Genomic DNA, 25,305 nt, shown 5'->3' on the forward strand with positions numbered 1-25,305 from the left:
GGTTGTCTTTTAAAATAAAATATGTGCAGATTCCCCACACAAAGCTTTATTCATTGTTCTAAAATAATCCACAGAGAAGGTCGACTTTTCTAGTATTTATTGATTTGTGGTTACATATACAACTTTTTACCCTTTCTGGGAACCACTTTCACATCTTAATTGCAGGAAAGAACTTAGCATAGAAACAGATGAAATCTACTTTCTGGACCATTAAAGATAACTTTATAAAAATTATTACTATTAGAAACACTATAGACTTTAATCCAAACACTATGAGTTAAACATTATGATATTGTTTTTAAAAAACTTTTCTAAATTGACCTTTCATATGGCTTGCACAGATACCATTTGTCATATATTTCTTTTTTTCATAGAAAATTATTTAAGCTAATATACCATGCAAGTTAGTGATTTGAACATACACACAGATATAAACACTGATCATAATCCCAAAACTTGGTTTTATTTTTAAGAAGAAATATATGGCCATTTATTTAATAATGGAAGATTTTATAAGTCTGTTGAATGTTTTATAGTTTAAAGTAACTTTAAAAATTGTGTTTCTGAAACATTTAAACCTTTATGTATTTCTTGAAATTGTATCGATCATTTTCTCTGTAACATTTGTAAATATATCTGACCAAATAATTCCAACTTAATTATACTTGCAGATTATGGTTAAGCATCTCTTTTCCATTGTTCTTCCCTTTGATCATTTAAATTTTAAGTTTGATTTTTATTTTATTAATGTGATTTTTGGCTTCAGTCAGTTGAGTTCTTAATCACTCTGTTTGAAATCACTGGCAGTTTCTCAAAGGAAAGACATATAATGGGAAAATTAAGTCCTAAATAGTTTCTATGCAAGGGAATTATTCTACTGAAGGAATTTTATTGGAATTTTCTTCTGTTAAAGAATTACCTTACTTTCATTTGTTACCACAGTTCTTTTCTTTATCTTCTTCTTTACTTTTTAAAATCTTCTCTGCAAAAACTTTTGTGACTTATTTATTTATTTATTTATTTATTTTGAGACAGAGTCTCGCTCTGTCGCCCAGGCTGGAGGGCAGTGGCGCGATCTCGGCTCACTGCAAGCTCCGCTTCCCGGGTTCACGCCATTCTTCTGCCTCAGCCTCCTGAATAGCTGGGACTACAGGCACCCACCACAACGCCCGGCTAATTTTTTGTATTTTACTGGAGACGGGATTTCACCGTGTTGGCCAGGATGGTCTTGATCTTCTGACCTCGTGATCCGCCCACCTCAGCCTCCCAAAGTGCTGGGATTACAGGCGTGAGCCACCACGCCCAGCCTTTGTGACTAATTTCTAGGTAGAAAAAGTTCACCAATTTTTTTAATAACCTGGAAAGCATTTTATTAGTAAGTGGTGAGAAATCACTAGACCCAAAGAGGAAATATTTTAATACAATTTAAAGCCGCGTTAAGTATGAATAAGCATTATTCACCTGTCACTGGCACTGACTTTTTAAAAGGTAGTTCAGTATGAAGATACGCGGCAATTATGTTCAAAGCCAAAATTACCTTTGTGTCCATCTGTGATGCTGTTGCTATTATCATCTTCACCTGGAGTACTGGTGAAGTAACAGGAATTGATGCCCTTTATCTTCCCTGAAGTAGCAAGGAGGGTTCTTGCTCACTTGCTGCCCAGCAAGATTGGGTTCCAGCTGTCGTAGGTAATAATAAATCCAGTGAGATTTCCTTTCGTTCACATGTTGGAAATGTTCTTTTAAACATCTGCTTGTATGGGGAATGATTGATTGCCTATTTAATCAAAATTTCCTATTCACTTGAATCATTTAGGACACTATTATTGGTACTAGTGCAAAAAATTGAGAAATACTAAAAACCTAACACTCACTTTGTAGATCAGTGCTCCTATGCCACTTCTTCAAAAATAACCACACCCTGATTAGGCTGTGCACGGTATCACACATTTCAAACATACTTCAAGAAGACACTGCCGTCAATTCCACTTCCCTGAATAATTGGTCCTGAAAATTTGACTCCTTTACATCGGATAGAAATGTCAGTCTCCTTCCCTCAAAAGAGGAACAACTCTGTCCACTCAGCTCACCTTCCTACACATATACGCACACACACTACTACTCCCTGACATACACTAATATAAGGAGCATCTTAGATAATACTTTTTATTTCTATTAGCTTCTATTAGGGTATGTAGACTCTTTTCCCACTACAACACACATCCAATTATCTAATTATAGTCTTGTTTTTCTCTTTTTCTTTTTTTCTGCAACTTTATTGAGTATAGTTGACAAGTGAAAATTATATATTTACTGTGTGCAACATTGTATTTTGATACATGTATACGTTGTGAAATGATTACCACAATCAAAGTAATTAACATATCCACCTCAAATAGTTATTCTTTTGTTTGTGTGTGGAGGGTGGTGGTAACATTTAAGATTTACTCTTGGTTGGGCATGGTGGCTCATGCCTGTAATCCCAGCACTTTGGGAGGCCGAGGCAGGCAGATTACTTGAGGTCAGGAGTTCGAGACCAGACTGGCCAACATGGTGAAATTCTGTCTTTACTAAAAATATTTAAAAAATTAGCCGAGTATGGTGGTGGGCGCCTGTAATCCCAGCTACTTAGAAGGCTGAGGCAGGATAATTGCTTGAACCCAGGAGGCAGAGGTTGCAGTGAGCCGAGATCGTACCACTGCACTCCAGCCTGGGCAATAAGAGTGAAACTCTGTCTCCAAAAAAAAAAAAAAAAAAAAAATTTACTGTCAGCAATTTTGAAGTTTATTATACATTATTGTTGACTATAATTACCATGCTGTACAATAGATCTCCAAAACCAATTATAGTCTTAAAGTAGGTTGCTAGCATTACATAATGTTCCCATACTTTTGTAGCTGTAAGTGAACAGAATTCTTAACTTTAATATCCTAACTAGAGTTGATCTGAGTTTGAGATGATCTTTTGGAAAGATTACAATTAAAAGCAAAAGAATACCACAGTTGTTTTTTTTTAACTAAAGAAATATGCAACAAAAAGCACTTAAACATAATGCATACTTTTTTTACAAAGGAAAATTGTAGTATCCTCCACATCTGGGGAGAGGAAGAATTCCATTTGAGGTTATTCAACAATGCTATTAATATTTGACACTTCTATTGTGCTTTCTCTAAAGCTTATAGAATTAAAGTTTGAGAAGTTTGATGTGGAGCGAGATAACTACTGCCGATATGATTATGTGGCTGTGTTTAATGGCGGGGAAGTCAATGATGCTGAAAGAATTGGAAAGTATTGTGGTGATAGTCCACCTGCGTAAGTAGCACCTGTTTATGTCATTAATAGTTTTATGGCTCTAAACTTGTTTCTTGTTCAGTTTCCCAATCACATTTATTTTCTGGAAAATTTTATGTTGTTGTTTTGTTAAATTATTGGGTCCTCTATTAATCAGTTCTTGCACTGCTATAAAGAAATACCTGAGACTGGGTAATTTATATATAAAAAAAGAGGTTTAATTGGCTCAGGGTTCTGCACGCTGTACAGGAAGCATGAGGCTTCTGCTTCTGGGGAGGCCTCAGGAAGCGTACAATCATGGTGGAAGGGAAAGAGGGAGCACACACATCACATGGCCTGAGTAGGAGCAAGGTAGGGGGGAGGTGCCACATGCTTTTAAATGACCAGAGAGCAGAGAGCTCACTATCGCAATGGCAGCATCAAGGGGGATGGTGTTAAGCCATGAGAAACTGCCCTCATGATCCAGTCATCTCCCAGCACACATGCCCCTCCTCAACGTTGGGGATTACATTACATTTGGGCAGGGACACAGATCCAAACCACTATAAGTCTCATAACCATGGAGTCAGCACCACCAACAAAGAATAGCCAACCCATACCCTGAGACAACATTAACAGGAGTGTCAACAGCCAAACAGAAACAAGTAGAGCTGGTGATACCCCAGGGTAAGATGCAGAGCCAGGTACCTGGATACATCACTGCCCTGTAAGAATGAGATCAAGCATCAGAGTGGAATGGGAAAATTCTGAAAACAAGATAAAACAAAAACAACCAGGGGGCTGAATACTGGGGATCCAGACAAGGAAACCCAGAAGTTTACAACAAACCCAAATGATTTTACCTTATCAGAGATCTGTCCTGGACTGTTTGAGGCCTTATGCCTCCCCCCTCACATTGCTATCCAAATTTTTGCTAAGTGGACCTTGAAGGCACCATGTATTTATTCAACAAACATTTATGGAACCAAGAGTTCTGCCACTTAATAACTGTGTGACACTGAGCACGTTACTTAACTCTGCTGTATTCTGGTCCGATATATAACTGTATTTTGGTGCAAGATATTTCACAACTTCACTGACAATATTAGTAAAAACAACAGCTGAAATTACTGCAGCTTGCCTTCAAGTTACCATTATGCCAATTTAAATACCCTTTTCTACTCTGTTGCTTAAACATAATTAGATTATATGCATCACTTGATTTTATATGCATTACTATGATTTTTCATTGACATATTTGAGTTAAAGGAGGGTATTTTTCTATTTCAATTCATTTACATTTACATTGATAATATTAAGAATGTTTTAATACGTACAAGATAGTAGTTATAATTTAAGCATAATCATACCCAAATTTGGTTTACAGATGAATATATTGGAGAAGGGCCTATTTCTAAGCTCCTAATTATTTTCCCATTGCTGCTGTAACGAATTGCCACACATGCAGCGACTTAAAACAGCACAAATGTATTCTCTTACAGTTCTGGAAGCCAGAAGTCTGAAGTCAGTTTCACTGTACTAAAGTCAAGGTGTCGGCAGGGCTGTTTCCTTCTGAAAGCTCTGAGAATCTGTTTCCTTGGCTTTTTCCGCTTCTAGAGTCTGCCTGCATGCCTTGGCTTGTAGCCCTCTTCCTTCATTGGCAAAGCATGTCACTTCAGTCACTGCTTCTGTCTCCTCTTCTTAGTCAAATCGCCCTCTTATAAGGACACTGTTACATTTAGGGCCTACCTAGGTAATAAAGGACACTCTCCCCTTCTGGAGAGTCTTACTCACATCTGCAAAGCCCCTTTGCCATATAAAGAAACATATTTACAGGGTCCAGGGATTAGGATGTGGACACTTTTGGGGACCACCACACCCTATTGAAAGCCAACACATTCATCTATGTCTTCCTTTGGACCTCCTCCTTTTTTCCCTTGAAACTTTCCTCCATTAATTAACTGTCCTCTTTTTCTTCATGTTTATCCTCTACCTCCCTTTTTATTCCTTCCCCATAGCCTATAAACCTAAGTTCTCCCAAATTAAAAAAAAAAAAAAGTTATCAATTCTGTTGACTCTGTCCTGCTCTAGCTTTTCTTCCATGTCTCTCCTCTTCATATCCAAATACCTTTAAAAAGTAATTTCAAGTTGCATTTTCTAGCAATATGCAAGATAAGATATCCTTAAAAACTTTTCGTAAACACTAAGCAATGTTCCTTAAAGTTTAAGAAAAAATTTTGAAAGCATTGCTGAGTTGGCAACAAATAAGAGAATTCGTCAGAGGTCAGAAGTAGTAAGAAGCCCAAAGCCAGAGAGAGAAGCACATGCTGAAGGTGGCAGCTCCCCCAGGGCATGTGCCAGTTCCTGGAGGCCCAGCACTTCATTCTAACAGACCGTGCTTGCGGACAAGAGACAAAGCTCGGAGTCTAGGCAAGGGGAGGTCGGAGCAAAGACCACAGCATATATAGAAAAGGGACCCAGAGAAGGTGACACCAATGTAAGTAAGCTAACTTTCTCTCTTCCTTAAGGGAGATAAGGAAAACTGGCTGTTTTTGCCTTGGCTTTTGGTGAAGGAAAGGATAGTCTCCGATGAGAATTTCTAACCAAACACCAGCCAACATTTGGGGTTAGAATTTACATTACCTGACTGTCCCCAAAAAATCAGGTCAAGAATTTAGTTTAAAGCTTCCAAGTTGATAATGCCCACAGGAGCTGACAGATGAAAACACAAATCTCTGGAAGAATGCATCTGAACTTAAGCTTCAGAATCCTTTTAAAGTTTCAAGGAATGTAAACTCCCAATCAAAAAATCACAAAACTGAAAGGAAAGCCAAGATAAACAGAGTCAGTAGAAACAAACAGTATAATCAGACCCACAGAGATTATATATCTTAAAATTATTAGATACAGAATGTAAAATCATTGTGCTTAAAGAAAGTCAATCAATAGCCTACAAAGTACAGGCCATTGAAAGTATGACTAAGAAACAAGAATCTTTAAGAAATGATCGACCAGATTTAACAAGGAACCAAATAGAATTCCCAGAACAGAGACGTAATAATTTAAAACAAGAAACTTAGTACTTGTGTCAAATAGCTGATAAGACAGTTACAGAAAGAATTAGGGAATTGAGAAATATGTCTTGAATGAATTCAGTCTAGAGATTCTGAAGGAAATTTGATAATATAACATACCAGCAGACCCTCACTGCATCCTCATGTACTGGACGCAGAAAGATAATGATCACAGAATAAAGGACTGACATGCAAAAGGAAGCATTCCAAAGAAAATTTGAGCATAGGGTGAAGATACTAACTTTATAATATATTAAAGAAAATGTGGATGTTAAATTTGGAATGACCTCTGAGAAAAGTAGAAATACGGTCTTTAACTTGCAAAACAGTGGAGGGAAACATGAAGTGACAAAAAATTCAGTGCAAAAGAAAGTAAGAAAAGAAAAAATGAGAAATATTTTCAAAAGCATGACAGAGCAGGTGTGGTGGCTCAAGCCTATAATCCCAGCACTTTGAGAGCCTGCGGTTGGAGGATCAGTTGAGCCCAGGTATTTGACACCAGCCTGGGCAACATGGTAAGATACCATCTGTACAATTTTTTTTTTAAATTAACTGGGAATGGTGGCATGTACCTGTAATCCCAGCTACTCAGGAGGCTGAGGTGGAGGATCACTTGAGCCCAAGAGATCGAGGCTACACTGAGCTATAATCGTGCCACTGCACTCCAGCCTGGGTGACAGAGCAAGACCCTGTCTCAAAAGACAAAAAACACAAAATAAGATGGTGGAAATGTATCTACCATCTAGATAGATATACAGGTATATCTAAAAATATACCTGTAATCAATATAAATACAAATGGACCAAATAATAGAAAACAGTGTTATACTAAATAACAAAACAAAGTCCAGTTATATGTTGTTTATAAGACACATCCCCCAAAATAAAAACAGAGAGTTTGAAAATAAAAGGATGTAGCTGGGCGCGGTGGCTCAAGCCTGTAATCCCAGCACTTTGGGAGGCCGAGACGGGCAGATCACGAGGTCAGGAGATCGAGACCATCCTGGCTAACACGGTGAAACCCCGTCTCTACTAAAAATACAAAAAACTAGCCGGGCGTGGTGGCGGGCGCCTGTGGTCCCAGCTACTCGGAGGCTGAGGCGGGAGAATGGCGTGAACCCGGGAGGCGGAGCTTGCAGTGAGCTGAGATCCGGCCACAGCACTCCAGCCTGGGAGACACAGCGAGACTCCGTCTCAAAAAAAAAAAAAAAAAAAAAAAAAAAGAAAATAAAAGGATGTAAAAGCTGTTAGAAGCAAACACTAATTGAAGGAAAATTGGCATAGCTTCATTGATATCAGGAAAAAATCAATTTTAGGCAGAAAGCATTACCAGAAATAGTTGCTATATAAATGATAAAAGATCCAGTTTATCAGGCAGGTGTAATAATTGTAAAATTGTAAACTTGTAAACTTGTACATCAGATTATATGAAGCAAAAAAATTTAAAATATTAAGAAAGGCAGACCTAAAAAGTTCATTATTATAGTTGAGATTTTTAACACATCTCTTTCAATAATTAACAGATTACCTGTTAATGAGAGAAAGATGGGAAATTAGGAGGTAGAAGATTTGAAAAACAATGAACAGGCTTGGTCTAATAGACAAGTAGAGAACACTACATCCAGCAACTGGAGAAACTAGTTTTCTCAAGCAAAAATGGACACAGGAGAAAGAAAAAGCCATATTTGCCAAATGATCACTAAAGACATTTAATCAGTAGTTAGAGGTTTTCCTGTCAAGGAAGGAAAAGTTCTGACAGATATTTGAGATACAGACATTTCTAATACTGCACAGAATCTTCCAGAGAAAAATAGGGATTGTTCCACCTCTAATTTTATAAAGCTAGTATGAACCTGACACCAAAAACAAGGTAAGGACAGTACAAGAAAAGAATATTAGAGACCAATCTCATTTATCAGTATGATAAAAAAGAAATCTTGAAACAAAAAACTTGGCAGGCCAAATTTAGCAATGTATGAAAAAATACTCTGTGACTAGGAATTCAAGGTTGGTTTGAATTTAGAAACTTTATTAATTTAACTTTGTACCTTACCAGATTAAAGTGTGACTTGTGGACTTATAATGGAAACATCATTTTATTCACAAATATTTTTTCTTAAATAGCTTGAACTTAAAAGTTTATATATTTTAAACATATATTATTTTAAAAGCACTAAAAATGTTGCTCAGGAATAAGTATAAAAATGTGCCTTAATAGGGAAAATTATAAAACCTTGCTAAAATATATTTTAAAAGACCTAAATAAATGGAGCTATAAACAATGCTCATGAATAGGAAGACTCAATATCATCTAAAAATATTAAAAATGGTTTTCCATTAAGCCTAGCAGTCTAATTCTAAAATGTGCATGGGATTGCAAGGGGATAGGAAGAAGGGGGCAAAAGTAAGACAGTTCTGAAGGAGAAGAACCTGGCAGGAAGACTTGCTTTACCATGTATGGAACCTTATCAGAAAGATGTTGTAATTAAGACAGTGTGGTTTTAAAAGAATGATGGGCAGACTGGCTAATTAAACAACAAGGAGATGCCAGAAACATATCCACATGTGTCTGCGGATTGGGCCTGTCACAGAGAACCATCAGTCAGCAGGGAAAGGATGGCCTCATTGAAAAATGGGGCCTAGACTATTTTTATTTATATGGAAAAATGAAATTATATTCATAGCTAATACCACACAAAAAAATCAGTGACAGATGGATTAGAAACTGAAATGAGAAACTTAGATGAGAATTTCTGTTCATCAGAATCTACCTGAAAGAGAGGGAGAAGAAAAGGCGCAGATGGAAACATTTTTATAACATACATTTGACAAAGGCCTAGGTTCCAGAATGTATTAAGAAATCCTAAAAATTAATAAGGAAAAGATGACCACCCAGTAGGAAAAAAAAATAAAGGGGGTAAAAGACATGAAAAGGCATTCCCAAAAGAAGAAAACTGCATAGTAAATAAACCTTTGAAAGGTGTGTAAATTGGTATGACCACTTTTGCACCGCAAGACATATACACGAATATTCTCAGCAATATGGTTTGTAATGAGGGTGGGAGAGAGTAAATAGCCCAATGTTTATCAACAAGAGAATTTTTAAATTGTGTTATAGTGCACACTATATAGCAATGAAAACAGTGAATGAATCTCATAATGTTGAATTTTTTTTAATATGTTATAAAAAACAGTTATAATGTTGAATGAGCTTTTTTAATATTATTTAATAAAGAAAAAAGGCTGAGCGTTGTGGCTCATGCCTGCAATCCCAGCACTTTGGGAGACAGAGGTGGGTGGATCATTGAGCTCAGGAGTTCGAGACCAGCCTGGGCAACATGGTAAAACCCTGTCTCTCAAAATACAAAGCAATTAATGTCACCTGGTAGTGCATGTCTGCCTGTAATCCCTGCTACTTGGGAGGCTGAGGTGGGAGGATCCATTGAACCCGGAAGACGTAAGTTGCAGTGAGCCAAGACCACGCCACTACACTCCAGCCTGGGCGACAGAGTGAGACCTTGTCTCAAAAACACAAAACCAAAAAGAAAAGAAAAATGCACACCATACCCTTTCATTTATGACATTTAAAAACATGCAGACCTATACAACATATCGCATAGTGATGCATATGTGTGTGATAAACCTATAGCTAAAAACAAGAAAATGAGAAGCACAAAATTCAGGGTAGTGGCTGCCTCCACGAGGGTGGAGGAGGGGCGGCACCGGCGGCCGCTGTTGAGCATCACTCATTTACCAGGGGTTTGACTGGAAGAGCTTGGCTGCCGGCTCACCGACTAACACTTCTATCCAGAGGGATATTTTTCACAGTTAGAATACTTCTGGGTTAGAGCAGTGCAGAAAATGAGAAAACCTGTTTGGGGAGCTTTTCCCTGTTACAATATGAACAGGAGGAGCACTGGGGATAGGTAGACGGCACCCCATCATACTTGGTTTGATTCAATGTAGATCAATGCCATTGAATTCTGTTCAGAAATATTGATTACTCCCCAGTTAGGTGCTGGGCACCTGGAATACAAAGATAAATTCAAACTGCAAAGATAAGTACTGGGAGGGAACAAAACCAGGCAGATAAGTAAATTGGCTAATGAATGTCCTGGGTGGGTTTCTGAGTTCTTTGGCCCAGTCTGGACAAGTGATTAGGGAAAGCTTTTGAAAGGAGAGTGTGCCTCTCGAAGATGAGTCTTGAAGGAAGAGTTGGAGTTAGAGAGAGCAGGGAGGACAGGCTCATCTCAAGCAGAGGTAACTCCATTAATAAAGATACACAGGAGAGATGTATGTTATTTCTGCAGACAAAACCTTGAGTTGGGGCCTCTATAGAGATGAGGCAGGAGGGTTGAGTTGGCTTCCGTGTGCTGCGCTCAACTGAATTTAAGCCAGGCGTGACAGGACCAGAGGCTCTAGAACCCCCGTCCTAGACAAGGTGAGCAGGGAGGCTAGTTTGGAGGCTGTTGCAATGGTTCAGGTAAACTTGAGGAGGTGGAGAAGAGTGGTAGAGATGAAGAGGAGGATGTGGATCAAGAAATATTTAGGAGGCAAAATTGGCAGGACATGGTGTTTGGTTGGCTGTAGTGACTGAAGGACAGGATGGCTATGGAATGATAACTGAGCCAGCTAACAGTAACTGGCTCTATACGACATGAAACAGCATCTCAGTCCGTTCTTGGAATTTGCCAATGTAGAGCGGATCTAAGTGAAATTTCCTCTTATCTGCCTAGTGATTTATAACAATTTGCAGATGTAACATGGCCCCCAGTACATTTGTGGCACTGTGGTTCTGTCACATTTATCCTAAAGCTCAGTTGCAGCAGAACAAAAATATGTCTTTGTTCCTAAAATACTCTTCCTTGAGAAAATTCAGTTTCCAATAGAAAAGGCAGTGAATGATCATATAATTATAACATCGTGTCTAGAAGGCTGACCTGATTGAGTTTTTCCTTTGCTGCTTATAAGTGCTTTTTTTGTAATTTTATTTAAACAAAATTAACATGTTTTATTTGTAATTGTAGGTGAGAATTGTGTTTAGTGCATTGTTTTTATTTATTTAATGGAAGTGTTTTTCAAAAGCATGATAGAATATTTTCATAAAAGGCTTGAATCTCAGAAGCATTATTTAAATAACCTGATCACTTTTGTGGCTGGAACTGTCTTAGTCCGTTTTGTGTTGCCTGTAACAGAATACCTGAAACTGAGTAATTTATAAAGAAAAGTAATTTCTTTATTATAGTTATGGAGGCTGAGAAGTCCAAGGTCAAGGGACCACATTTGGGGAGAGCCTTCTTGCTGGTGGGGACTCTTCGCAAAGTCCCCATGTGGCACAGGGCATCCCATGGCAAGGGGGGCAGAGCGTGCTCATTCAGGTCTCTCATCTTATAAAGCCATCAGTCCCACTCCCGTGATTACCCCATTAATCCATTAACCCACTTATCCATTAATCTATGAATGGATGAATCCATTCTTGAGGGCAGAGCCCTCATGACCCAGTCACCTCTTAAAGGTTCCATTTCTCAATACTGCTCCACTGGGCATTAAATTTCAACATGAGTTTTGGAGGGGACAAGTAGTCAATCCATAGTAAGCTATAACTGTAGATCACAAAGCTCACTTTTTGATTCATCCCATCCCCTGGCTCAGAAGGTTATATTCAGGATGGAAAAGATCATGCAATTTTTCTAACTGGTTGGGTCAGGTAGATCTACCCTTTCTGCCACCCAACCCCACTCAGCATAGCTGACAGTAGGAAAAAAAAACAAAAGAGGGGCCTTATTATTTGCTGTCCACGATGCGTAAGAAGTGATTGGCTGAGAAGATGTCTCAAAAAGGTGTTCAGTCAAACCACTGGGTAATTCATTTAAATAACTTGTTAACTTTTTTCTACTTCTAAATTAGTTTTTAAACAGAATTCATCAGACAGCATTTTTTTTTTTTTTTACTATTGTGTAAATAACAATAGCAAACCTTAAATGAAACTATCTTGTGTAATGTAGTAATCCCCTAAGATTTAAGAGAGCTTTCGAGCCTCAGTTATCATTTCTACTTAATCTTTAGTGCCAGCTAACCAGGAAGCTCCTAAAATTAGAGCTCTTAATCAGTGATGCCATTCATGAACACCAAAACACATTCATCACTTTCTTTTTTTTCCTTTGCAGCATTTTGCTAATGGAGATTATAATAGAAATGCTTCCATTTCAGGCATACCTAAGAACTGCCATTGAAAATGAAATGGAAGTCCTTTGCATGGCTTTCTTAGCCCAGAGTGGATAGAAAAGATAGTCAGCCCACTGAGTTAATCCCTCTGGCTGCGTCTTTACAGGGTGTGGGAATTTGTTCACCAGGTTTGTCCCTTTTATGCTCTGTAGCCAACATATGGCAAACCCAGGCCAGCTTGAACGCAAGAGTCTTAGTTCAAAGAATCTGCCTTTTCCCAATCAGGCAAATCATGAGGTGCTTTTTGAAAACCAGCCATGTCCCACTGGGCAGGAGTTATCTGGTCCTGGGTTCAAGTTCTGACTCTCCCAACATACTAGCTGTAGGGCCTTGAATAAATCACTTGAACTCTCTGAACTTCAGTTGCCTATTCCATAAAAAAGAGATAAAAATAGGGTTGTTGTGAAGGTGGAATGTGACAATTCACATAAAGCACAGTGCCTAGCTGTGCAAACACTCAGTAAATGTTAGCTATTAGAATTGGTATTTTTAAGCGTTTTAACTTTTAAGTTTAAACAACTGGTAATTCTATTGTCAGAAGTTAATGGAAAACTAGAAAATTTTACATTTTCAGAGAGGCACCACTTTTAAGTATTTAAAAAAAAGTATGTTTAAAAACACATTTTTCTTTTTTTAGGCCAATTGTATCTGAGAGAAATGAACTTCTTATTCAGTTTTTATCAGACTTAAGTTTAACTGCAGATGGGTTTATTGGTCACTACAAATTCAGGCCAAAAAAACTGCCTGCAACTACAGCACAGCCTGTCACCACCACATTCCCTGTAACCACAGGTAAGTTTTTCTGTTTGGAACTTTGTGCAAAAACTTTAGGAGTATAAGAAGAATTCTTTTAAAGTAGAAAAAAAATAAGAGAAAGATACTTGAAATTAAAGTTAAATAGGATGAAAGCTTTGGTAAGAGAATAATATGACTGCATTAATGAAAGAAAGGTATACGGGGTAAGAATGCTTATAAGCTAATAGTTTTTAAATATCAGGTAAGAAAATTATGACCATTGAACAATGACTAGGAAGCCTATTATAAGCACAGATCATTCTAAGCCTAGGTTTCCATTTCTGGAACTGACAAAATTGTCGTTTGCTTTTTATTACATAGAATTGTGATATTTTAGGTTGAAGTTTTAGGGCCTTGCTGTCTGTTTTTCATAGTCTGCCAATGTTTGTTTTTGATTTTTTGTTTTGTTTTTTTTGTTTTTGTTTTTGTTTTTTTGCTTCTCAGCGAAATGTCATATAAAATGTTATTTATTTATTTATTTATTTTCAAATCGGAGTAAATTAAACAACAATATTCAACGAAGTACAGAGGCTGGTTGGGAAACTGGCCTGGGTGCTGAGGCATGATGTAGGGAGGCAGGGTCTCTGTAGCTAGTACCTGGCCTATCAGCTCCACCCCCTGGGATTTCAGGCCTCAGATCTAAAAATCCAAATCTAGGGAGGAGGGGGAAAAGCAGGAAGGAAAGACTGAAGGTTAAGATATAAAATAGGCTGAAATAAGCCCAGCTTTATTGCCCCCATTTTCCATGTACACCCAGGCTGGGGCTGAGTACATGCAGGCGCCTCTGGGTCTAACGTTTCCTCTCACTCCGCAAGTGCGCCACCGTGTGGTCTGGACGTGTGCTGCCTCATTGTAACTGCTATATTTCTCCAGCTCAGCTCAATAAGCCTTGGTGTCCATGTTCTTTCCAGTGAATTATCTGGTCACACCCATTGAGCTAGTGGTTCCCCTGCTTTTATCTCCATCCTGAACTTTCTCTGAAATCGCAAGCATGGATTTGTAATTCTCTCCTGGACACAATGTGACTGTAGCTGTTTAAATGAAAGCATATGCAAACTTGTTTTTATCACACTATTTTCTGCCTCAAACCTACTTCTCCACTTATTTTCCCAAGCACGTCCACAGCATCAGTAGCCTCACTCAGGGTCATCTTCAATACCCTCTGTCTTTTCTCCCGACCTCATGCCCCACCCCGCTCCCATCGCACCGAGTAGACCATGTTGTTCTTCCATTAAATGTATACTCTACAGCTATGCTATCCAATATGGCAGCCACTGTGAGCACTTAAAATGTGGCTATGATATTGGGGAACTGAATTTTTAATTTAATTTTAATGAATTTAAAATTGAAAAGCGTCATGTGACTAGTGACTACCAGATTGGACCACATGGGAGCCCAAACCCCTTCCCGTGGTGTATCAGACCCTTCACACTTTGTCCCCAGCCTCTCTTTCTAGTTTCATCTTCAGGCCTTGCCAACTCTCTCCTATGCTCTAAGTATTTTTGTTTTTATCCTATGTGTAGGGGAAGCTGTTGATGGGTTTAAGCAAAGTTCAGGATTAGTTTCACATTTTACAAAGATCACTGTGGCCACTGCCAGGTGAATGAATCGTAGAAGTCCAGCGGGTCATCAGAATCTCGTGCTGGTCCAGGTGAGCTGTGCTACGGCACAAATTCAAAGAGAGTCAAGAGATGAGAGGGAGACAGTGACAGGCGTTGGTGATTCATTGGACTAGAGAGGTCAGGGAGGTGTCAGGAATACCTCCCAGGTCCCAGGCTTGCCCAGCTGGGGTGATACTGCCACTGTTCACTGAGGTAGAGAACTGGATTTGGAGGTGGATTTATAAATTAGGCAGTGGCTTTGTTGGGTTTGAGGTGTCTGTGAGATTTTCCAGTGGATATGCTATGCATAGGGGTACATGGGTCTCCAGACCAAAAGAAAGATTTTTTTGTTTTGTTTTGAGACGGAGTTTCACTCTTGTTGCCCAGGCTGGAGTGCAGTGGCACGATCTCGGCTCACCGCAACCTCCACCTCCCAGGTTCAAGTGATTCTCCTGCCTCAGCCTCCCGAGTAGCTGGGATTACAGGCATGTGCCACCAAGCCCGGCTAATTTTGTATTTTTAGTAGAGACGGGGTTTCTCCATGTTGGTCAGGCTGGTCTCGAACTCCTGACCTCAGCTGATCCACCCTCCTCGGCCTCCCAAAGTGCTGGGATTACAGGCCTGAGCCCAGCCATCCAAAAGAAAGATTTAAGCCAGATTTAAATTTAAGAGTGACCCATCACCCACATCCCGGGCCACAACGCACCCCTCGCCAAGGTGGTCTTCTGGGATCCGTACCGGTTAAAGAAGTGGGTGGAGCTGTTCACTGCTGGCGAGGGCATTCACACGGACTAGTTTGTATTGCGGCAAGAAGGCCCAACTCAGCATTGGCAGTGTGCTCCCTGTGGGCACCATGCCTGAGGGTATGATCGTGTGCTGCCTGGAGGAGAAGCCTGGAGGCCGTAGCAGGCTGTCCTGGGCATCTGGGAACTATGCCACCATTATCTCCCACAACTCTGAGACCAAGAAGACCCGTGTGAAGCTGCCCTCTGGCTCCAAGAAGTTTATCTTCTCAGCCAACAGAGCTGTGGTTGGTGTGGTGGCTGGAGGTTGCCGAATTGACAAACCCATCTTGAAGGCTGGCTGAGCCTACCACAAATATAAGGCAAAGGGGAACTGCTGGCCACCAGTATGGGATGTGGCCATGAACCCTATGGAGCATCCTTTTGGAGGCGGCAACCACCAGCACATCGGCAAGCCCTCCACCGTCTGCAGAGATGACCCTGCTGGCTGCAAAGTGGATCTCACTGCTGCCCGCCAGACTGGACGTGTCTGGGGAACCAAGACCGTGCAGGAGAAAGAGAACTAGTGCTGAGGGGCCCAATAAAGTTTGTCTTTATGCCAAAACAAACAAAAAAAGGAGTCATCAATACATAGATAGTTGAAACAATGATCAAGAACGAGATGACCTAGAGAGAGATTGAGGGCAGGAGGAGGAGATGAGCTGAGATTAACCCTCTAGTAACTTCCAGCTTTTAAAAGAGAAGGTTACACTGGCCAAGGAGACTGAAAAGGAGTGGCGAGGGAGGAGGGAGGAGAACTGGGAAGATGTGTCCTGAAAGCTGAAAGCGGTGGAAGGAAATGTTTCAAAAGGGAGTGATCAGTGAGTCAAGCGTTGGTGAGACTTCCAATAAGGGAGGACTACAATGTTTCCATTTGGTTTCATGACATGGAGGCTAGTGGAGACGCCAGCACAATCTATGTAAGTGGCGTTGTGCTGGCAGAACCCGGACAGTGTGTGCTGAGGAGAGTGTGGAACACAGCAAATTGAAATAGGAAATTCAGTAGCTCATTCCCCAAGTTCGGCCTTAAAGAAGAAGGAGAGGCTTTGAGAGTCTTAAAGCTGCTTATGTTGATGGGAGTAACTAGCAAAGAAGAAGAAGGCAATGGCAGACGGAAGCAATAAACTGAGAAGGAAAGTTGCAATAAAGGTGCGAGGGGCTGGCTCCAGAGGACTCACAGAAGACACGACTCCAGGTCGGAGGAGGTGGCCCCTCTCTCGGAGGAGGAAGAGAGATGGTATAAAGATGACTTGGAGGTTTGGTGGGGATCTCGAGGACATTTTCTGCTATGCTTCTCTTCTTCCTGGAAAATAGGCAGGGTCACCTCTGAGAGGGAGAAGGGAGTGGCAGCACGGGAGGTTAGGAGAATGAGAAAGAATTTGAAAAACCGCTGTGGAGAGTAGGCTGATCTCCAGCCTGTCACTCTGCTGAAGGCCCATTTGTGTAATCAGTTGTCTGAGGGCAGGCACAGGAAAAACAGATTTCTCTGCAGATTCATACAGGGCTAAAGGACAGAGGGGAAGGGACCTTAAGGCATTGTGTAGAAAATGATTGAAATAATGGACCATGGAAATGAAATTGAATTGCTGAGGAGGTAAAGACAGGCCAGGGTTGATGGGTTGGGAAAAATGAGAGCAGCCACTGTGTTGAACCATCAAAGATGGAAGAAAATGTAGTCATAGAGTAATTAAATAAATAAGCTTGAAGGGGAGAACGCTGGATGCCAGCAGGTCTAAATTTGACAGCCTGACAATGAACAGCCATAGCATGAAGACATCCGAGGCTGGAACTGAGTGTCTAGGAAAGTCCCTGGCGTAGATGAAGCCGCGGGACTGCGGGATCAGGCATGGGAGGGTGAACCCACAGAAACAATCTCGGGAACACAGCCAGGGAGGGCCGAGAACCGGGGACCAGCTTTGTGAGTGAAGGGCAAGGAGACAGGTGACAGTTAAAATGAGGAGGGGAAGGAGAGAGCCAGTGACTTGCAGGCCAGACAGCAGGCCCCACCAAAGCAGGAGAAGGGCATGTGGGACACCCACCCCACTTCCAGACTGACCTTCCGAGGCTGAGAAGCAGCTGGTTCCCAATGGGCCCAGGAAAGGGCTCGCCATCAGAGACACCACAACGTTTTGACTTGGTTAATGGAGTAAATTTAATTCTGTAAATTCACAGCTGAAGCGAGTTTCCCAACTTCTGGAACAGTGGTGTGACTCTTCCCTTCCAAACACCTTCTGAGCTCTTTCTGTGTCTCTCTCTTTTTAAAAATGCATATGTAAGCTATTATATGTATTTTAACATTAAATTACATATGTTTTAATATTGCTATCTGCTTCAGATTCTTTTTGGAGTTAAGTAGGGGGTACAGGCTGGGCGCTGTGGCTTACGCCTATAATCCCAGCACTTTAGGAGGCCAAGGCAGGCAAATCACCTGAGGTCAGCAGTTCAAGACCAGCCTGGCCAACATGGCGAACCCGTGTCTCTACTAAAAATACAAAAGTTGACCATGTGTGGTGGTGCACACCTGTATACCCAGCTACTCTGGAGGCTGAGGCAGGAGAATCACTTGAACCCGGGAGGCAGAGGTTGCAGTGAGCTAAGATCATACCACTCCCAGAGCGAGACTCCGTCTCAAAACAAACGGATAAATAATAAATTAACAGAGGAGTTGGTGGGGCCTGTTGGAAGAGCAATATTACCATTGCGGATATTCACCCAACAAGGGCAATTCTGTTATCGTGGTTCTGTTTAGTTTTTCCTAGCATATTGTCACACAGAAAGAAATCATTAGCAACTATTTTTGAAACAGTTTTAAGATGATTATGAGGATGAACTATTTTCACGTTGTTAACCCAGGGTTTCTCAGCCTTGGCACTGTTTATATTTTGGGCCAGATCCTTCTGTGTTGCGGGGACTGTCCTTTTCTCTGTGGGATGTCAGCAGCGTCTCTGGCATTTACCCACTAGATGCTAGCAGCACCCTCTAGTTGTGATAACCAGAAATGTTTCTAGATATTGCCAGATGCCTACTGGGGGCAGCATCACCCGTACTTACTCGTACTTAAGAACTGCTGTGTTTTGTCTATTTGGTTTACTTTTAAATTTGTCTGCTTCTTAGTTCTTAAGACCCTTATAGCCAGTGCCAGGCTCAAAATAAGTATTTAGTGATTGGTTGCATCTAATTACAGATGTAACACATTTTACACATGAACAGTATTTCTAAAAACCTATACTACTCATGTTGAGGCAATTGCATATTTTAAGGACGTCCTCAGGGGAACACCCTAGGATTCCTTTTTGTAAAGTGAGGGATTAAGCTACATTCTGTGAGTTCCAATTTGTTGTTCTGGGTTTTTCTAAACAGGGCACACACTCAGAGTATGTCTATATTTTCTTATAGTGTTAGTTTTATACAAAGGAAGAAGAGAACAGGGCTACATTTGTGCTATCTTTGATCTCAGGTTTAAAATTCAGCAGAGGGTATTGAGTTGCCCTGGCGAAATTAGAGCAGTAGTTGGTAGCATGGAGAACGTATTTTGCATGGTTTTAAATTTTTTCTTCGCGGTGATAGATTGGTGGCTCAGGGAAATAAATGATAAGTTTAAACGGGTGGATTCAGAACTAAAGACCAGTTATGCTTGAATTCATTTTTCCTAAAACTTATGTCTTCTTTGAATTAAGGTTTAAAGCCCACTGTGGTCCTGTGTCAACAAAAGTGTAGACGGACTGGGACTCTGGAGGGCAACTATTGTTCAAGTGACTTTGGTAAGAAAAAAAAGCCAGTCTTTTTCTCTTTAACCAGAAACTTGAGGCTGCATGCTTCATCTCAAAGGAATTCCTATGAATTTATGGTGAAGGGTCAGTAACACCACTCGTTTATCCAAGAAAATACCTGCCTGTACACGAGAATGGTCAAATTGTTAGATTTCACAGCTGAGAAAAATATGGATTTAGAAAATATACTTTTTTCATATAAGTTTAATAATTTGGGTCTTGTTACATGGTACTGCCACACTGTGTATTCTGGCTGACTATTCCTGCAAAAAACCTATATACTTTTTTCCTTACATATTTTTCATATGCAGAGTATTTTTTCACACATCTGTACTTCAACTTAAGTAAATTAGAAACATACCCAAGTTTATATTCAGAAGCTGGCCTCTCTCAGAAGAAATTCAGTATTTCCCCTGTACTGCCTTTCCAAAGTACTGAAGCAAAAGTTGGAAATCTGGAGTCCATTTGGAAACTCTTACAAACTGGAACCTGAGGAGGTATTCTTTAAAGATTTAGAATTTTTAAGAGTTTTTCCAATGGAAAAATTGCACCATCTATGAAAGCTACTTAAGAGCAAAAGATACAAAACTTAATTATCTCGGTTATTTTTTAAGTGGCTTAAAAGGAACATTTAAGACAAATCTGATCAGGAAGAGCAAGTTGCTATGGCCTAAATAGGTTTCCCCAAACCAAACTTCCCCAGAGAGGCTTTGCTTGCTTTTTCTGTGCCTTGAAGTGACCTCTGTAGTCCAGACGAGCTGTATCATAGTGAAGGTGTGAAGACACTGAAGACTCTGGGGCCCTAAGCCTTACTAGAGTTCACATGCTGCAATTCAAATAACTGGCGTAAAACTGAAAGCAACACCACGTGTAATTGCTACCACGTCCGGTTTACTCTTCTGTAGGAGGTGCTTCAGGAAGTCTCCCTCCCTGTGTCTTGGGAGCCACTGATTCCACCTGACTATACACTGAATTTTGCAGTGAACACTCATCACACAGGATCAACGTAAAGCATCATAGGAATTCTGACTTTATGAACATTGCAGACTGCCTAAGCAGTGAGTGTTCACTTTATTCTGAAGGAGTCAGATTAACCCAGTCCAAAACTTGATTTATTCCATTAATGTGACCACTTACATGGCAAAATGACCAAATCTATCACCAGCCACTGGTTCTCAACCAGGGCTGGTAATGGTTCCCTGGGGAGTGGTAGACATGTTAGATTACTGCATTTTTTTGGTTGTCACAATAACTAGGAACTGCTACTGATTTTTCCAGGAAGGACAAGGCTGGTAAAAAATGTATTCAGGCCAGGTGAGGTGGCTCACACCTGTAATCCCAGCACTTTGGGAGGCCGAGGCAGGCGGATCACCTGAGGTCAGGAGTTCGAGACCAGCCTGACCAACATGGAGAAACCCTGTCTCTACTAAAAATGCAAAATTAGCTGGGTGTGGTGGCGCATGCCTGTAATCCCAGCTACTTGGGAGGCTGAGGCAGGAGAATTGCTTGAACCCGGGAGGCGGAGGTTGTGGTGAGCTGAGATCACACCATTGCACTCCAGCCTGGGCAACAAGAGTGAAACTCCATCTCAGAACAAACAAACAAACAAACAAACAAAACCCTATTCAGTGCAAGTCCTGCACCACGAGGAACTGTCCTCACTCACTTCCCAGAATGCCGGAAGCACCTCCGTGAGAAAGACAGCATCTTTCCATCTGTGGCTCTAAAGAGAGACTTTTCTCAGAGTGTCTGATGGAAAAAACAGGGGATTACGTAATGAAAATCAACTGAATTTTACTAGAGTTTTTTTTAACAAAAAAAAGTTTAAGTTAATACCTCAGTTCTATACTTCAGCTTGTTAAATGAAATAAACAGAGTGGATAAGAAAGAGAATAGACCACAGAAGACAGAGCTTTACTGATAATTAGACAGAGGTGAGGACTCAGGGAATGAACAAGAGTTCAGGAAGAAAGGACGGCTACAGAGAAGGGTGAGGAGAACACAGAAAGCTGGCTACACACCCACACCGACTCAAAGACTCACATCTTAGTGGCCCAAACCCCCATTGCGCAATCTCTTAGCATGGCGCTGCCTCTACAGATACAAGCATTCATAGGTAGAGCCTCATAAGCCAGACTATGCCCTATCTGACAATCAACCACATGTTGGATAAAACATTTTAAAGAGTTTCAGCCTTGGCAATGGACCGCAGTGTGGCAAGTATTTAGGCTTCTCTTCTAGTTATCAGTCCCCAACAACCAGGGTAACATGACAGCTCCAACCTGCATTTTGGTGACAAATGTACAGAAGCAAATGTGAAACCTCTATGAGGGCCTTTTCTTTAACATTAAAATGTTTCGTATCTGAAACTTAGAAGAATGTAAACTTGTTTTTCAGTTCTGCTTGCATTTGTCTTCACCGTCACATCATTTCAAAATGTTTTCTTCTGCAGTATTAGCCGGCACTGTCATCACAACCGCCACTCGTGGTGGGAGTTTGCACGCCACAGTCTCAATCATCAACATCTACAAAGAGGGAAATTTGGCGATTCAGCAGGCGGGCAAGAACATGAGTGCCAGGCTCACTGTGGTCTGCAAGCAGTGCCCTCTTCTCAGAAGAGGTGAGTAGGGAGAAAACTGGGTCTCTCTGAGCAAGCTATGGATTTTCCATGCCATGGTTGGTCTAGGGAAGTCAAATCAGGGCTAATATGTTGCCCACTTCTTTCAGAGCAGGAAGGCCTTTGGAGTCAGGAAGAATTGGGCTCTCATCCAAGTGCTTGTAACTTGTGGCAGAAGAAGGGGTAGTGGACATAATGAACAAGTGAAAGAAGTGTTTGAAGTTGAGTCAATAAGCAACAGACACACAGAGCAGTGCAGGGTGGAGAGATTTTAGATTATTGCACTGAAGGTGCCAGTACTGTCTAGGTTTAAAGAAAATATCCAGCAGCCAACAGGAAATGCAGACCCGATGTTCAGAAGAGCGAGGCATCTCTGGGCCAGACTCAAAGATCTGGGAATCATTTGCAGAGATAGGACTATTAAGTCCATGGATGGGAATGAGTTTATTGAAAGAAATTACGAAAAACAGACAGTTACTCTAGAGCTAGAGGCACATGACTTTTTAGGAATATGTATTTAACAACTTATAAAAGTAACATATGTTTCATGGTTTTTAAAAAGTTGAAATAAGTGGGTAAGAGTGTTAAAAGTGAAACCCTTTTCCTTTCCCTAGAAGTACGCTGAAAAGTTCCTTCCAGCCAGACATGGTAGCTCATGCCTGTAATCCCAGCATTTTGGGAGGCCAAGGTGGGAGGATTGCTTGAGCCCAGAAGTTCGAGACCAGACTGGGTGAAGTAGTGAGACCCTATTTCTAAAAAAAAAAAAAAGAAATTTAAGTTCCTTCCAGAAAGTTTCTATCCGTATAAAGCATGGGCATATACACTTATGGAATCATACTACACACAAGTTCTGCAATTTTTCCCCTACATAAGCTCTAGACATCTTTCCACAACAGCACATAGAGACAGATCTCTTTCTTTGGAATGGTATCATGCCTGGTATTCCACCACGTGATATACCGTGATTTCTCAGTTCAACCTCAGCTCAGTCCTTTCCTCGTCTTGTTATGAACATCTCCGACAAGAAACCAAACCAAACCACACACACATACACACACACACACACACACACACAGAGAGAGAGAGAGAGAGAGAGAGAGAGACAGAATATCCACTTCAAGAAAGCTTTACCGTCCCAGCAATTTAGGAGGCTGAGACGGGAGGATTAGTTCAGCCCAAGAGTTAGAGACCAGCCTGGGCAACATAGTGACACCTCCTCTCTACTAAAAATCAAAAAATGTGTCCGGATGTGGTGGTGTGCACCTGTGGTCCCAGCTACTCGTGAGGCTGAGGCAGGAGGATGCCTTGAACCTAGTAGGTCGAGGCTGCAGTGAGTCATGATCACACCACTGCACTCCAGCCTGGGTGACAGAGCAAGACTGTCTAAAAAAAGAAAAAATTTAAAAATAAAGCAACCTTTACTGTGAATTCAGATTGTTCAGAAAAGTCAGGAGGCTAGTAGCCTCATGTTGACTCTCCAGAGAGAATCACAAAGGCTCTGTAAAAGAGAAATTTCTTTCCAGAACTGCCAGAACAGCAGATATTGCACCTCAAGATTCTGTAAGGTCTCATAATGCTGCTAGCACTTCAGCCTTGAGGCAGCATTGCTTGCCCAGACTCTCACAGACCGCTGTGATGACAAAGTCAACCCACACAGGAAAATGCAAGAGAAAAAGGACACATTTCCTCTATGACACGCCAGGGGAAAGGGAGATTAAAGGAAGAATTAACACATACCTTTTTTTCTGATTTATTTCTGAGGTAATGTAAATATTCAGAGTTACCTAACACCTCAGGCCCCAGTCTAGGCCTAACTTAGCCAGTCACACCCATGTATAAAAACATAGTATAACCAATATAAGTACTCTTGACATCGATGTTTTGCAAGAAACCGTACAAATGCAAGTAGTATATGATCCATCTGTGCCCTCAAGAAGCTTACATAGCATACATGTTTGAGATGTTTATTAAAGTTCAAGACAACAGCAACATAAGAGAGTGGATCATTGGTTGCCAAACGCCCGGAAAATCCAGACACATGATGGGATTGAGAAGCCATCTGAGGATGGCCCATCATGGAGCCCTGGAGGCCCCTCAAGGAAGGAGAGTCTTTCACGTTAATGCGGTACCATCTTCATATCAGGCATTTGGAACCACAACAGACCAACAGCACTGCAGGGCGGGACATGGCTGGATCTAGCCACTCAGTCCAGTTTCCTGGCGTGAGCGTAGCCAAAATACCTTACTAGTTGAATTTGGCTTTTTGCTGATGAGTCTTAAACCAGATTTTATCATCCAGGCACAGTGGCGTGTGCCTGTAGTCCCAACTACTTTGGAGTCTGAGGCAGGAGAATTGCTTAAGCTCAGTAGTTCAAGACCAGCCTAGGGAATATGGCAAGACCCCCGTCTCTAAAAAGCAAAAACAAGAAAACTCAGATTTTATCCTAGATGGAATAAATGTATAATCTTATCATCTGCAGAAGAGAACATTTATCTAAAGGTAACTTACAGTCTAAGTTGTTTCATACATCATACATAGAGAAAAAGATTAATTTCTGTATTCTCTTTCTTTAGGTCTAAATTACATTATTATGGGCCAAGTAGGTGAAGATGGGCGAGGCAAAATCATGCCAAACAGCTTTATCATGATGTTCAAGACCAAGAATCAGAAGCTTCTGAATGCCTTAAAAAACAAGCAGTGTTAACAGTGAACTGTGTCCATTTAAGCTGTATTCTGCCATTGCCTTTGAAAGATCTATTTTCTCTCAGTAGAAAAAAAAATACTTATAAAATTACATATTCTGAAAGAGCATTCCGAAAGATGGGACTGATTGACTCTTCACATGATGGAGGTATGAGGCCTCGGAGATAGCTGAGGGAAGTTCTTTGCCTGCTGTCAGAGGAGCAGCTATCTGATTGGAAACCTGCTGACTTAGTGTGGTGATAGGAAGCCAAAAGTGTCAAGCGTTGACAGCTTGGAAGCAGTTTATTTATACATCTCTGTAAAAGGATATTTTAGAATTGAGTTGTGTGAAGATGTCAAAAAGAGATTTTAGAAGTGCAATATTTATAGTGATACTTGTTTCACCTTCAAGCCTTTGCCCTGAGGTGTTACAATCTTGTCTTGCATTTTCTAAATCAATGCTTAATAAAATATTTTTAAAGGATTACA

The 25,305-nt window shown here is 40.8% G+C and overlaps 1 protein-coding gene and 1 pseudogene across 1 annotated transcript in view; both read left to right on the forward strand.

The window, feature by feature from the left end:
- Positions 1-25,305, forward strand: part of PCOLCE2 (procollagen C-endopeptidase enhancer 2) — a 78,796-nt gene extending 53,491 nt beyond the window's left edge. Inside the window, exons 5-9 of the mRNA XM_021934766.2 lie at positions 3,176-3,312; positions 13,206-13,360; positions 19,424-19,507; positions 21,969-22,136; positions 24,708-25,305. Of these exons, the coding sequence (XP_021790458.1) occupies positions 3,176-3,312; positions 13,206-13,360; positions 19,424-19,507; positions 21,969-22,136; positions 24,708-24,838 (675 nt within the window). The 3' untranslated portion in view covers positions 24,839-25,305. The remainder of the gene's footprint in view (positions 1-3,175; positions 3,313-13,205; positions 13,361-19,423; positions 19,508-21,968; positions 22,137-24,707) is intronic.
- LOC108583953 lies at positions 15,517-18,167 on the forward strand (annotated as a pseudogene).

This window comes from Papio anubis, chromosome 2, assembly GCF_008728515.1.
Source record: "Papio anubis isolate 15944 chromosome 2, Panubis1.0, whole genome shotgun sequence".
Classification (NCBI taxonomy): domain Eukaryota; kingdom Metazoa; phylum Chordata; class Mammalia; order Primates; family Cercopithecidae; genus Papio; species Papio anubis.